Source organism: Hyperolius riggenbachi, chromosome 4, assembly GCF_040937935.1.
Source record: "Hyperolius riggenbachi isolate aHypRig1 chromosome 4, aHypRig1.pri, whole genome shotgun sequence".
Taxonomy (NCBI): domain Eukaryota; kingdom Metazoa; phylum Chordata; class Amphibia; order Anura; family Hyperoliidae; genus Hyperolius; species Hyperolius riggenbachi.
In genome coordinates, this window is record NC_090649.1 from 78,031,460 (window position 1) to 78,047,560 (window position 16,101).

Sequence of the window (16,101 nt, forward strand, 5' to 3'; positions counted from 1 at the left end):
TTTGGCAGGAACAGATCTTTTGCAGATACTGATCTTTTAAATGTCTACAACATCTTTGTGTGCTGCATCTTGCAAAGATTTCTGTCTGATGGGGAGTTCAGCTCTATAGAATAGACTGTGTAGGTATGGCTCTCATACTACATGGAAGGGTGGTAAAATTGGTCTGTGATCTTTCATTTTCCAAAGACTATAGTCTGATGTGTGTATGAGCCTTAAGACAAACTATTGGTAGGTTTTTAGAAATCGGTGTAGAACTAGCTCAGACATCTTAAAGGGAACCTGAAATGAGTAAAATGATATAAAATAAACACATGACGTAGCTACAAATTAATATTACATACTTACCTCACCGTCAGTTCCTCTCAGAAGCTCACCATTTTCTTCTTACAGTGATCCCTTCCGGTTCTGACAATATTTTGTCAGAACTGATATATACCAGTTGCTGTCAGTTATATATCAGCAGCTGTCAGTTACAACTGAATGTGCAAGGTAATGTCCATGTTTCCCTATGGCTCAAGTGGGCGATATTACAGTTTAACAGTGTGCTGGCCAGGAAGCAGTTATGGGGCAATGGCCATTATTAAAATGAAGGATGGACAATTCCATTGATCACAGTGGACAAATGGGGTGCAGGAGAGGAGAAAGGGATTGAGTACTGTAGTAGTAAGTATGACCTGTGTATTGTTATTTTGACTTTTTATTTTCAGTTCAGGTTCTCTTTAAGAAAACAACAAATAGTGCAGTTTCCTTCTTAATCTGTTCTTGAATAAGAGGAGTTAGGAAGATTTCTCAAACAGTGCAGTGTGTGAGGGAAATGGCTTTTGCTGTGGTAACCAATACATCTGCTGTATTGCATCAATGTCCAGCACTGGAAGGGTTAAGCACAGAACAGCTTCACAGGATTCATCAGGCGGGAGGAGCATCATATCTAGCCTTAACTGCACAAGCAGTGTAGAAGTGCTAAAAGCATTTCTTAATCATTTCTTAATCTGCTGCAGTTTAGGGATGGATTTGCACTTTGCTTAACTGTAGTGCAGTTATAGAAATTTATGCTAAACTGACGCTATTAAGTAGAATTTAAGAATTTACTTATTATCATGCAGATTTGTTCCTCCTGCTGATTAGAACTGTTTAAGAAGAAAAAACTGTCAGTAATGCTTTGATAAATCGGGCCCAATGTGTGGTTTTAAAACTGCAACAGTGACAGTATGATGCAATGTTATAAAATAAAAAGCTATTTGACTGAAAATAAAAATATGAGACTCTTTTCTTTGCTAACAATGTTGTATTCATTATGTGCTTGAGTCACTAAACCGTGATAACTCATATCACGGCCGTTTTCGCTCGCATTTTTGCGTTTGCGTGCAATCGTGGATTGTGCGCAATTGCGAATTATCGCATGAAAACAACCACACATTCACGTGAAAACAATCACATTTTTGCTCAATAATTCGCAATTGTGCTCAATAATTCGCAATTGCGCTCAATAATTCGCAATTGCGCACGATAATTTGCGAATGCATGACAATACGCGCGAAAACGGCCGTGATATGATTTATAACGATTTAGTTACATAGTTACATAGTTATTTTGGTTGAAAAAAGACATACGTCCATCGAGTTCAACCAGTACAAAGTACAACACCAGCCCGTCCCCCACATATCCCTGTTGTTCCAGAGGAAGGTGAAAAAACCCTTACAAGGCATGGTCCAATTAGCCCCTAAAGGGAAAAAAAATCCTTCCCGACTCCAGATGGCAATCAGCTAAAATCCCTGGATCAACATCATTAGGGCCCGTTCACACTGCACGCGTTTCCAGCCGCGTTTTGGAAACGCGTGCAGGTGGCCGACACGCATGACATCAGACAGTGCATAGAGTGCACTGTCTGATGTTCACACTGCATGCGTTCCGGACCTGTGCGGTCCGGGAACGCATGCTGCACGCAGATTTTGTCAAAACGTGTGGCTGTCCCATTCACTTTTCAGTGATGGGATCAGCCACGCAACGCACACAAACGTGGATGGCCATGCGTTCGTACGCGTTGCGGTCCGCACACGTTCCGCACGCATGGCCATCCGCATTTGTGATCTGAACGGGCATTACCTAGTAATTGTAGCCATGGATGTCTTTCAACGCAAGGAAAGCATCTAAGCCCCATTTAAATGCAGGTATAGAGTTTGCCATAACTACTTCCTGTGGCAATGCATTCCACATCATAATCACTCTTACTGTAAAGAACCCTTTCCTAAATAAATGGCTAAAACATTTTTCCTCCATGCGCAGATCATGTCCTCTAGTCCTTTGAGAAGGCCTAGGGACAAAAAGCTCATCCGCCAAGCTATTATATTGCCCTCTGATGTATTGATACATGTTAATTAGATCCCCTCTAAGGCGTCTTTTCTCTAGACCAAATAAACTCAGTTTACCTAACCTTTCTTCGTAAGTGAGACCTTCCATCCCACGTATCAATTTTGTTGCTCGTCTCGTGAATCAAGCTCCATGTGTGCTAGACGTACAATTCATTATTTTGTACGTTTTTATTTTGCTTCAGTGTCACTTCAAAAATGGTTGCATCCTTGTAGGAGAATGCCTCAATATTACCATTTTATTACCAGATCACCTGATCATCAGTAACGTTATGTATGCGTTCCTTTGCTTCATGAATATGTGGCATTTGTCTCATAAATAGTTATGTGTCTGCCGACACTTAAAGACAAATTCTTGTTTTTTTACGAGCCTTGTAACTGCGATTGGAATGTGAGGAGCAGACACAGTTTGTCACTCGCTGTGTTCCTCCGCATTCCGTTCCGCCATTCTGATTGGACTAAAAATCCATTTGGTAATTTGTGCCATAAGCAGAGCTAGTAACTGTGTTGAGGCGCTGTGCTTAGGGGCTTTTACACAAGTTACTGGCTGTAAAATATATCCAGTGTCCCAGCAGTCTCTTTTGTACATATAGGAAGCATGGAGAGGAACATCTGTGCTGTCTAATCGTATAAAAGCCATACTGAGGACTTGTTTCCATGGCCTAGAACTTTGTTGCAGAACTTTTCATTTCCAAGAATAAAAAACAAAACAAAACATGAAACGTCTATGAAACTTTGATAGCCTTTTTAAACATGTTGAATATTTTTTTTTTCTTTCAGAGAAGGAGTGGTTGTGAAACCAAACTCCTTTTTTTATGCTTTTTGTCCTGGACTGCCCAGTGGCATCTGGCACCGTGGTTGTCTGGGACACACCCCCTCCTGTAGTCCTTTAAGTGGGCACTATGTCACTAGGCTAAGACAGTGCCTGCATTTTGTTAGTGGAAAAGATTGGGAAAGGGAGAAGAAGCACACTTACGATGCACCTCATCTGTGACCAAAGAAGGTATTTATTTATTTTTCCAGTAAAGCACCTTTAAGGCAGCCATACACTGGTCGATGTGCCATCAGATCGACCAGCTGACAGATCCCTATCTGATCGAATCTGATCAGAGAGGGATCGTATGGCTGCCTTTCCTGCAAGCAGATTGTGAATCGATTTCAGCCTGAAACCGATCACAATCTGTTGTGGTGGTGCTGCCGCCGCTCCCCCGCCGGTATACATTACCTGAGGCTGGCTCCCGGGCGTGATGTCCCCGTCATGTGGCACCTCCGGCTCCGGCATCCGCATAGAACTTAAGCTATCACACCAGTGACAGCGGAAGTTCAAATAGAGCGCCCTCTAGTTGTACTTCCGCTGTCACTGGCATGACAGCGGAAGTTATACGAGGATGCCGGAGGTGCCATGACGGGAGCAGTGACGGACGGGATGCCCGGGAGCCAGCCTCAGGTAATGTATACCTGATCGGATCGGCCGCCGCTAGCGACGCGCTCCCTACCCGCGGGCGATCGAGGGTAATTTCCCGCACGGCGCGATCGACGGACCGATCCGATTTCTGGAGGAAATCGGATCGGCGGGTGCGTGTTGCGCGAACGATTGGCAGCAGATTCGATCCCAGTGATCGAATCTGCTGTCGAAACTGCCGCAAATCGGGCCAGTGTATGGCCACCTTAAAAGTGAACCCGAGGTGAAAATAAGCTGATGAGATAAACAATAATATTTATCCTCCTACTCCTAAAAATGACTTTTCTAGATATCCCATGGTTTAATTTTGTATTTAAACATTTACAAAGTAGATTGAATGTTTTATTGTCTCTGTTCAATGGCAGACTATTAAGTGTCCCAGAGTTAAAATATATGAATTATTGACCCTTTTCTATATCTCCCATGCCCTCACAAGTTGTATTTTGCCAGGAAAACTTTTATGGCTTTAACTTGCTTATCAGTGATGTTTACTTTATTTCTGACAAGCTACTGACAAGACAAAAGCTGTCACTTCCATGCCTGAAAAGTAACTCTTTCAAGCAGCAAAATAAAACAAGAAAAACAGCCTGGTCATTAAGATGTTTTTTACTGTACATACACATTTATCTCATCATGTCACATGTCACCTTGGGTACACTTTAAAGGTTAAATTGTAACAAACGACGGGTCCGTCAGACCCTCCTGTGGCGCGGTCGTTCTTCCGACAATAGTCAGCAGACTCAATCAAAAACAGTCTTATCGGTCTGCCGACAGACTGTCGGCAGAACGACCGCGCCGTGGGAGGGTCTAACAGACCCGTCGTTTGTTACAATCGTGCGTGTGTACGTACCTTAAGGCTCATACGCACGCTCAACAAAAGTCTTTTTAAATGCACAATTATTAAACAACTTTTGTTGTTGAAACAAATCAAAAAAAGTTGTTTGCTATTGTTCAAACAACTGATAAGACGCAGCTCAAGTCAATCAAACAGTTGGATTGACTTGAGCTGCGTCTTTTCAGTTGTTTGAACGATAGCAAACAACTTTTTTGGTGTGTTTCAACAAAAGTTGTTTGATAATTGTGCATTTAAAAGACTTTTGTTGAGTGTGTGTATGAGAGCCTAGTGATGTGGGCACTGAGACAGGGTTAATGTAGTTAGCTGAATTTAATACCGTTATCACTTTTGAGATAAGTGCGCTGCTTTTGACCTCAATCTGCAGAACTCATTGTGCTGTAAATTCTTGGAATACCTTGCTCTCTCTTAACTAGCAGAAAATGAAACTGAAAGCAGAAGTCCTCTGTTATTGTCTCACACTGCCTCCTAGTGACAAGTGGTCATAAATACGCATTACAGCAGTACTAATTAGAAGCAAGGAAATTTAACAAATAATAAATAAAAAAAGTGCTAAAATAAATTGGCCTGGAGCACTTACAAGCCTCTAAATAAATTGGCTGCTAAAGGGTTTTTAATGACCATTTTTGGGGAGGAAAAGGAGATAAATAAATCATATAAGTCTTCCTAACTGATGAACGGCCTCGACTCACCTTGAATTATAGCCAAACATGATGGACCTGCCTTAAGAGACTGATCCTGGTTTTCTAAGATCTCCGAGCATCTCCTGTGGGGATATTGTATGAAATATCCTGGACTGGAGTTATAAATTATTATTTATTTATTGGTAAAAGGGGTTTCAGGCTGGCACACCCTGCAAAAACTTTTTTTTTTTTTTTTTTTGAACAAATTCAATCACAAGACACAAATGCAAAAGCAACCATTCCTGTTCTTTGGAGACCGCATAACTCATCTACTTTCGGGCAATGGTAGTCTACAGTCAACTCTATCACTGAATTAGGGTGGGTTCACACTGCTGGTCCATTTAGCCATTGCTAAAGACTTGTAAAATGAAAACAAATTGACATAATATAATAGAAAACTTATATTGTTACTTTAGGAACTTGGCTTTTTAAAATATGTATACCATGAGGGTATATTAGTATTATTTTTGCGAATAAGGTCTTGTAATCATCAAATGTGTACAATGATACAAAAAAAGAAAAAAAAAAAAACTGAAATAAGACATCTTTATTTCCAATACAATATTTTCACCATACATTGTACTAGGAACCTAATCTAAATGTTGTCATAACCAGGATGGATAAGCAAATACAATTTATGGGTTTAACTTATAGTTAGCACTGTTTATTGTAAAGCTAACTATTTCCCCCCTTCCTGATTTCTTATTCTTTTGCATGTTTGTCACACTTAAATGTTTCTGCTCATCAAAAACTGTTAACTATTAGTCAAAGATAACATAATTGAACACAAAATGCAGTTTTAAATGATGGTTTTTATTATTTAGTGAGAAAAAAAATCCTCAAAACCTACATGACCCTGTGTGAAAAAGAAATTGCCCCCTGAACCTAATAACTGGTTGGGCCACCCTTAGCAGCAATTACTGCAATAAAGCGTTTGCGATAACTTGCAACGAGTCTTTTACAGTGCTCTGGAAGAATTTTGGCCCACTCATCTTTGCAGAATTGTTGTAATTCAGCTTTATTTGAGGGTTTTCCAGCATGAACCACCTTTTTAAGGTCATGCCACAACATCTCAATAGGATTCAGGTCAGGACTTTGACTAGGCCACTCCAAAGTCTTTATTTTGTTTTTCTTCAGCCATTCAGAGGTGGATTTGCTGCTGTGTTTTGGGTCATTGTCCTGCTGCAGCACCCAAGATCACTGCAGCTTGAGTTGACGAACAGATGGCCGGACATTCTCCTTCAGGATTTTTTGGTAGACAGTAGAATTCATGGTTCCATCTATCACTGCAAGCCTTCCAGGTCCTGAAGCAGCAAAACAACCCCAGACCATCACACTACCACCACCATATTTTACTGTTGGTATGATGTTCTTTTGCTGAAATGCTGTGTTACATCTACGCCAGATGTAACGGGACACACACCTTCCAAAAAGTTCAACTTTTGTCTCGTCGGTCCACAAGGTATTTTCCCAGAAGTCTTGGCAATCATTGAGATGTTTTTTAGCAAAATTGAGACTAACCTTAATGTTCTTTTTGCTTAAAAGTGGTTTGCGCCTTGGATATCTGCCATGCAGCCCATTTTTGCCCAGTCTCTTTCTTATGGTGGAGTCCTGAACACTGACCTTAATTGAGGCAAGTGAGGCCTGCAGTTCTTTAGATGTTGTCCTGGGGTCTTTTGTGGCCTCTCGGATGAGTTTTCTCTGCGCTCTTGGGGTAATTTTGGTCGGCCGGCCACTCCTGGGAAGGTTTATCACTGTTCCATATTTTTGCCATTTGTGGGTAATGGCTCTCACTGTGGTTCGCTGGAGTCCCAAAGCTTTAGAAATGGCTTTATAACCTTTACCAGACTGATAGATCTCAATTACTTTTATTCTCATTTGTTCCTGAATTTCTTTGGATCTTGGCATGATGTCTAGCTTTTGAGGTGCTTTTGGTCTACTTCTCTGTGTCAGATAGTTCTTATTTAAGTGATTTCTTGATTGAAACAAGTGTGGCAGTAATCAGGCTTGGGGGTGACTACAGAAATTGAACTCAGGTGTGATAAACCACAGTTAAGTTATTTTTTCCCAAGGGGGTCAATCATTTTTTTACACAGGACCATGTAGATTTGGAGTTTTTTTTCTCACTCAATTATTATTATTATTATTATTATTGATTTATAAAGCGTCAACATATTCCGTGGCGCTGTACAAAGTAAGAAACAAACATGGGGTACATAATACAGACAGTGGTGTACACTAATATACAAGATACATAATTAGTGACAAAATACAACAAATGATACAGCATACAGAATACAAAATACAGAAGTGGTAATGACAGTGATAAAAGTAACATGATGAATAAAATGTATAATGATTTCCAAGACACAAAAGGGGAGAGAGCCCTGCCCTTGCGAGCTTACAATCTAAAGGGAATGGGGGGAAACAAGAAGAGGGGTAGTATACGATAAAATATATAAAGGCAGTATGTTTTAGGATGCCTAGTAGGAGTGCAATTTGGCCTTAGGACAAAGGGAAGTGGCCTAGGGTAGCGCATATGCTTGTCGGAACAAATGAGTTTTTAGAGAGCGTTTAAAAGTAACAAAGGTTGGCGAGTGACGGATGTGTTGTGGGAGGGGATTCCAGAGAAGTGGTGAAGCGCGTGCAAAAATAACTAAATAATAAAAACCATCATTTAAAACTGCATTTTGTGTTCAATTATGTTATCTTTGACTAATAGTTAACGGTTTTTGATGAGCAGAAACATTTGAGTGTGACAAACATGCAAAAGAATAAGAAATCAGGAAGAGGGCAAATAGTTTTTCACATCACTGTAGATGTAAATGGAGAAATAGTGATTTTTTTTTCTATTGTTTACCTTATTTTCCCTTTAAAATGCATAGAAAATAGATACTAAACAACATTGTCACACATTAAAAGCCTAATTTGTCCTGAAAAAAAAAATATATAGATCATGTGGGTGTGATAAGTAGTAATAAAGTTATTGGCGAATGAATGGGAACTGATATGTGAACATTGCTTTCGTTCCGAAGTGGTTAAATGTTTTGTTTTTTGTTTAAAACCTTTTGTGTGTTTTAAAAAACTATTGTTCTATTTTATGTATTCTTTTTGTGGCAAAAAAAGGAAGTACCTAAGATTAACCAGATGTCTTGCCTCACCATTAATTTTAAATGAACAGCGCAGTAGCTTGGGGAATGATTAAATATAGGCGGTGTACTGAGGGCTAATGACCACCTCACAGAGATAACAAAAGCGAGTCATTACCGTATTATAGCGCTGAATGCCCCTCTGTTACATTAAGGAAGCCAATCCATTCCCTAATTGTATTTACTAAATTTATCCGAGGCTCTATCATGGACTCCTTTGTCTCTCGGCACAGGCGACGCCGTTAATCTAGTCGTTTACAATTCACAGAAAAAGACAGCCAAAGAGAAATTGGTTTAGGATTTATTATTTTACTAAATGAAAACAGCAGGAGCTTGTCCAAGTTGCTTTGTGAACTTTTTTCTTTGCCACTTTTCAAAGAGCAAACTTTTACCTTACGATAATTACCCATTTATAGAGTAAAGTCAATGATTTCTTTCCCCTTTTATACTCAGCCAGCGTGCTGGGAATTCACATCAATTACGGCATTGTATGGAATTCACCTATAACTGATGTTAATTGTGTGGCTTGTTTATGTGTTCACAATCCTTATTTTGTATTGTTCCAGGGGCTCTTTGCTGAAGACGGATTGAAGAGAGAAGAAGCTGCCCACGACTTTATTTGGAAGATGTCGCGGCATAGTCGTTTTGAGAGGGACTTCTGTGGAGGTTGGGAGAGGTGGGAGTGGACTTCCAATGGCAATCACGTGAACACGAGTAATGTCAACGGTACGGTCAATGGAAATGGCAATAACAGGCCTGGACTGCTGCCTCTGCCAATTGTACCATCCCGTCTTCCTACGCCAACATCTACCACCGCTACGACAGTTGGCAGCGATGCTGTGACCAGTAATGGCAGTCATCCAGCTGCCGCTCCTGCGTCCAAGGTAAGACCTTTTTTCTGAACTATTGCATTGCGATGCACGGTTGTATTTGTTGGAAGAGGAAATCAATCCAAAAATAGTATTTCATTTGTCACGGAATTCTTCTGAATTGAATTTCTTTTGAAATCTAGGGCAGTAATTCAATTCACTTCAATTCAATTCACTTTATTGTCATTGTGTAACACAACAAAATTACTTTTCATGACAACCCCACGGTGCATATAGGGAACATAGTGATAGTAACAAGGAAGAGAAGAAATTATACAAGTATGCCAGGTATTACAGATGTTTAAACAATTTGTACACAGTGTTAATTATTTCAGAGAGGATTCAGAGTTCATCAAGTTTATGGCGGATGGGAAAAAGCTGCCTTTCAGTCTGTTTGTGTGTGTGCGGATTGATCTAAAACATTTACCTGATGGAAGGAGCTCAAACAAGGCATTTCCAGGATGAGTGTTGTCCTTGATAATGTTTTTGGCCCTTCTCAAGCTGCGGGTATTATACAAAAGTTCCAGTGATGGTAGTTCAGTGCCAATAATGGCTTCTGCTGTTTTAACAACTCGCTGCAGGTCTTCTCTAGTAGCCTTCGTGCAGCTGTTGTACCAGGCCGTCATGCAATTGGTCAGAACGCTTTCTATAGTGCATCTGTAGAAATTAACCAGCAGCTTCTGTGGGAGGTTAGCGCTCCTTAGTTTTCTCAGAAAGTAGAGGCGTTGTTGTGCTTTGCCAGTTAGAGCTAAAGCATTGTCAGCCCAGGACAGGTTCTCTGCGATGGTGACTCCCAAAAATTTGAAGCTGGAAACTCTCTCCACAGCCTCTGCATTGATCATTAGCGGTAGGTGAGTAGTCTTTTTGGTGGTCCTAAAGTCCAGAATAATTTCTTTGGTCGTCTTTGTATTTAATAACAGGTTGTTAATGTCGCACCGTGCAGTCAGGTTCTTAACTTCTTCTCTGTATGCAGCTTCCTCATTGTCTGATATAAGCCCAATGACAGTCGTATCATCTGCAAACTTAACAATTACGTTTGCGGTATGGATAGGCTGGCAGTCATGGGTGAAAAGTGCATAGAGGAGAGGGCTTAATACACCGCCCTGTGGCACGCCAGTGCTCAGGGTAAGGGTGGAGGATGTCTGTTTTCCTAGTCTGACAGTTTGAGGGCGATTAGTAAGGAAGTCCAATAACCAAGTACATATGGAGGGAGCAAGACCTAGTGCATGGAGTTTGTTGGTGAGCTGGCTAGGTACAATGGTGTTAAATGCTGAGCTGTAGTCAACAAAGAGCATTCTAACATAGGAGTTAGGCTTTTCCAGGTGTGAGAGGGCAGCATGGGGAGCTACACAGATGGCATCCTCAGTCGATCTATTTGTTCGGTAAGCAAACTGGTGTTGATCTAGATTTGCTGGGATGGAGGCCTTGATGTGTGTGGCTACCAGTCGTTCAAAGCACTTGTGCCTTCAGTCAAACGGTTTTAAGAGAACCACAAAATCCCAGAGCAGGTGAGAGGAGCTGGGTACTGAGGTGCAGCAATCTTTCCATCTTTGTCCTACAGAGATAGAAGTCATCGGGTTACTCACTAATCAATCATCAATCCAACATTTACTCATAACTGAAATTAGAGCTTTGGAAGGACTAACCTGGTAACAATCTCATGTTATAGGAAAACTCTAGCTTAATGTATGTATGTATTTATTGGGTGGAGTTTGGACTGTTAGGACTATTGTCTAGAGAGCTTTTTGGCTGAATTACTGCTAGTGCTCCATGACTGAAGATATTATTTTGGCTGCAAACAAAAGAACAGCCATTGGCCCTTATTCAGTTCACTCTTTCTCCTAGGAGATATTTTCACATCTTATTGATACAATAACTTTTTAAGCCACCAGCAAGCATGAAAATACTCCAAACAATTTTGACAGTATTTTTTCACCTAGTTTTTGGTATTTTTCCAACTGCAGAGTGCTGAAAAGTTATTTAAAACAGAAGATTAAAAAATATTTTCTTGGAGAAATCTTAGGAGAAAAAGGGAATTGAATAAGGGGCATTTTGTCTTATTCTTCACAAACCAGCCTTAACTTGTCTGCTAAACTTTCTACTCTCTGTGCATTTAATCTAATTACTAGATCAAATTTTCCTGTCACTAGAAAGAATTATGAAACCATTATAAAGAGAATTTACGTAACATGCAAATTTTGGTTCATGAGGAAGTTGAAGGGAATAATTACGCACCGCCCAAGGAATTAACACACTCTGGATAACTGGTCAGTTTTCCCCACACTTGCTTTGCTTGTTGGCGTATCATTTTCTGTGTGACTGGAGCTACGGAATTCTGCATAGGTTTTTTTTTACTGTTTTAGCCTCATTTGAGAATAGTTTACCCCACTTCCTGGCTACATGAAATAAGGTAAATCTCTGTAAGGCTTGGTTAACACATAAACCTGTACATTTCCGGCACGGTCTAGTCCTGTCAGTTAGGCATCAGTTGTGACTGACAGGATTAGAACCGTACGCCTTTTATGTGTGAACACGCCCATAGAAAACTGATACAAAATTGACAGGACTAGGCTGGACCAGAAATGTACACATTTTGTGTGTGAACCAAGCCATAGAAAACTCATACAAAACTCATGCCAAATGTCATACAATGACAGGACAGGGTTGGGCACCTTTTATGTGTGAACCAAGCCTAACAGACACAAATGGGAATGAACCGCAGGGTGACAATGCCTTAGAAACCCTGCCAGAATGTTATTTCTGTCTTTGTGGAAATAAACAGTCCATAGTGAAAGAAGATATCCTAACCCAGGGGTAGGGAACCTATGGATCAGGAGCCAGATGTGGGTCTTTTGATGGCTACATCTGGCTTACATACAAATTAGTAGGGGTTGATTCACTAAGCTACACTGCTTAACCAACGCAGCTTAGTGTGGCAGCACAAGTAACATTTTCAAAGTAGGCACACTACTGCTGTAGTGTGCACTACTAACATACTCACGCTCCCCCAAAACTAACGGCTGCTCCAATTGCCCCTGTCAGGTCCAGTGACTTTGTAGGACGAGATCCCCACACTTTGATTGGCCCAATAGGCTGTCTGTCACTTGACAAGCAGCCTATTCGGCCAAAGTGCGGGGATCTTGTCCTACAAAGTGAATCAACCCCCAAGTCAGCCAGCTAATTGTATAAGCTGTTAGTCAGTATTCTCCTGACTGACTCTCTGGGAAATTGCTGATGTTGCTGAAACCAAGAGAAGCTGAAGACGTGTCTGACACTTCCGCTGCCCAGAGGATCAACTGTATACATATCACCATGGCAACAGGGACGTGAGCCCTCTGCTGCACATGCACACTGTCCCAGTTTGAAACATACTGTATGGCTCCCACAAAATTACATTTTAAAATATGTGGCGTTTATGGCTCGCTCAGCCAAAAAGGATCCTGTCCTAACCCTTCCCTGATTGGGTAAACAAAACCTGCAGCAGAAACAGAGGGTAAATCTGTAGGCAGCAAAAATACCAACAAAGGATCCAAGTCTTCTGCAAGAGAAAATTGTAGGGGATCTACTGTCATCAGAAAACAGTATTGAGTGATTTGTTGTCAGTTTGATATTCCCAGTCATTTGCACACTGTGGGGGTGGCCATACTGTTGGATGAACTTTTTTTTTAATTTGTGAAAACATAACAAAATCCGACAGATGTCCCTCTTTTTCTGCAATATGTCTGGCTGTCAACCTTGAAGATAGAGCTTCGAGAACCGGCTCAGAATACTTTATTAGCCAAGTTTTTATTTTCAAACATTAACATAATTTTCTTAATTAATGCAGTTCTATTTTTCTCCCAAGCGAAGTCCAGTCTGGTAGGTTTATCAAAACAAGCATAAGTAAAATTACGGCAAAAGTAGAGCAAATGCTAAGCGACCAATCAAAATCCCTTATATTGGAACCTTCTCCACTTTTGTACCTGTTTTCTTTGCATCGGTCTTGATTAATCCATCCCACTGATTCTTCTTTTTCATTGCAAGTGAAGATTTGATCTCGCAATTCATTTGAATTTTCTTATTTAACCCTCTGGGGGATAATCCCGAGCTGAGCTCGGGGTAAGCCGCCACAGAGGTTTTCTCAGGCCCTGGTGGGCCGATTTGCATAATTTTTTTTTTGTTGCACGCAGCTAGCACTTTGCTAGCTGCGTGTATATACCGATCGCCGCCGCTCCGCGCTGATTCGCCGCTACTCGCCGTGCCGTGCCGCTCCCCCCCCCCCAAGACCCCCTGCGCAGCCTGGCCAATCAGTGCCAGGCAGCGCTGAGGGGTGGATTGAGACTCCCTCTGACGTCACGACGTCGATGACGTCATCCCGATCGTCGCCATGGCGACGGGGGAAGCCAAACAGGAAATCCCGTTCTGAACGGGATTTCCTGTTTGCTTTGTATGCCGGAGGCGATCGGACGGGGTGGAGGGATGCCGCTGCACAGCGGCTATCATGTAGCGAGCCCTGGGCTCGCTACATGATTTAAAAAATAAATTTTTTTTAAAAATAGTGCTGCGCCACCTCCTGGGCGATATAATTGTATCCCCCAGGAGGTTAAGTCCATATGTTATGGCTGTGTTGTTGGTTGCAAGACAAAATGGCTGCCCTCTGGGTTGTTAACAAATTAATAAATGAGGTACAGAAATTATGTTATTTCTCAAAATAAGTCTGCAAAGGATACATAAATTATTACTAGGCTAGATACACCTCACCAAATCTTTGAACCCCCATACAATATAGAATAGCTCTGTGGTGCCCTCTTCAACAGGTGTCACTCCAGGCATCTCCCTGGTATGTCTGTCTAAAATCAGTCCCGGCTGCTGTTTGAGAACAAAATAGTGCCTTCAAGTGTGAAGCTAGATTGTTATGTTGGAGCTTGTTACCTTTGTAGGTTTTGTGCTATTAGTCTTGTGGCTGTACTGTTTAAACAACTTTTGAAATGTTTAAATATTTTAACCACTTCACCACTGAGGGGTTTTACCCCTTGAACACCAGAGCAATTTTCACCTTTCAGCGCTCCTTCCATTAATTCGTCTATAACTTTATGATTACTTATCCCAATGAAATGAACTATATCTTGTTTTTTTCGCCACCAAATAGGCTTTCTTTAGGTGGGACATTATGCCAAGAATTATTTTATTCTAAATGTGTTTTAATGGGAAAATAGGAAAAAATGTGGGAAAAAATTATTACTTTTCAGTTTTCGGCCATTATGGTTTTTAAATAAAGCATGCTACTGTAATTAAAACCCATGAAATGTATTTAACCATTTGTCCCAGTTATAAAACCATTTAAATTATGTCCCTATCACAATGTTTGGCGACAATATTTTATTTGGAAATAAAGGTGCATTTTTTTCAGTTTTGCATCCATCCCTAATTACAAGCCCGCAGTTTATAAAGTAACAGTGTTATACCCTCTTGACATAAATATTTAAAAAGTTCAGTCCCTAAGGTAACTATTTATGTTTTTTTTTTATTGTATTTTTTTTTTTTTACTTACAAAAAAAAAATAAAAAATTGGGGAGTGTGGGAGGTAATGAGTTAATTTATTGTGTAAATGTAATGTTTGTATATGTAAAATGCTTTTAGGGTGTAGTTTACTATTTGGCCACAAGATGGCCACAGAGTGTTTGTTTACATGCGACCTGTAAGCGTCCGGAAGGACGCTTACAGGAAGCAGTAGGCGGCTGGGAGACTCACAATGATCTCGCTGTTTCTGAAAGAAGCAACAGATCATTGTGGGGGCTTAGATCAACGAACGGGAATGGATTTTCCCGTACATTGATCTCCGGGCGAGCGGGCGGCGGCGTGCACGAGCGGCGGGTGCGCGCGCACGAGCGGCGGGAGCGCGGACAACGGCGGTAGCGCGGAAGGTACGGATTTCTCCGTCCCTGGTTTTTTAGGAGGGAAAAAAGGGGCGGAGAAATCCGTACGCGTGGGGGTAAAGTGGTTAAAGGATACCCGAACTGACATGGGACATGATGAGATAGACATGTGTATGAACAGTGCCTAGCACACAAATAACTATGCTGTGTTCCTTTTGTTCTTTCTCTGCCTGAAAGAGTTAAATATCAGGTATGTAAGTGGCTGGCTCGGTCCTGACTCAGACAGGAAGTGACTACATTGTGATCCTCACTGATAAGAAATTCCCCTTTTTACCTCTTTCTTGCTCTCAGAAGCCATTTTCTGCTAGGAAAGTGTTTTATAATTGGAATTTCTTATCAGTAAGGGTCACACTGTAGTCACTTCCTGTCTGAGTCATGACTGAGTCAGCTACTTACATACCTGATATTTAACTCTTTCAGGCAGAGAAAGAAAAAAAGGAACACAGCCTAGTTATTTGTGTGCTAGGCACTGTACATACACATGTCTATCTCATCTTGTCACATGTCATTTCGGATTTCCTTTAATAGAAAATAAATATGGCAGCCTCCATATCACTCTCTCCTCGGGTTCACTTTAAACGAGCTGCAGTTGACTATTGCGCTGATGACATGTAGATGATCACAGATATCAGTTTGTGGCAGGTTAAAGTGAATTATAATGTCTTTACCTGTGACATATTGTAAAGGAGTTTGTGTGTATGATGCATTATGTGCTACAGTAAGCTGTTTATGTAGATCCTGGCTATATTGTTACCGTGAGTTTATCCGTCTAGTGTGAATAGCTAGTTTCCATTTGTTCAGTTG

The 16,101-nt window shown here is 41.0% G+C and overlaps 1 protein-coding gene across 7 annotated transcripts in view; it reads left to right on the forward strand.

Moving 5' to 3' along the window:
• Window positions 1–16,101, forward strand: part of KLHL29 (kelch like family member 29) — a 1,379,660-nt gene that overhangs the window by 651,402 nt on the left and 712,157 nt on the right. For all 7 annotated transcript variants that reach the window (XM_068280223.1, XM_068280220.1, XM_068280224.1 and 4 more), the window contains one exon: window positions 9,080–9,397. In XM_068280223.1, coding sequence (XP_068136324.1) covers window positions 9,080–9,397 — 318 coding nt within the window. The remainder of the gene's footprint in view (window positions 1–9,079; window positions 9,398–16,101) is intronic.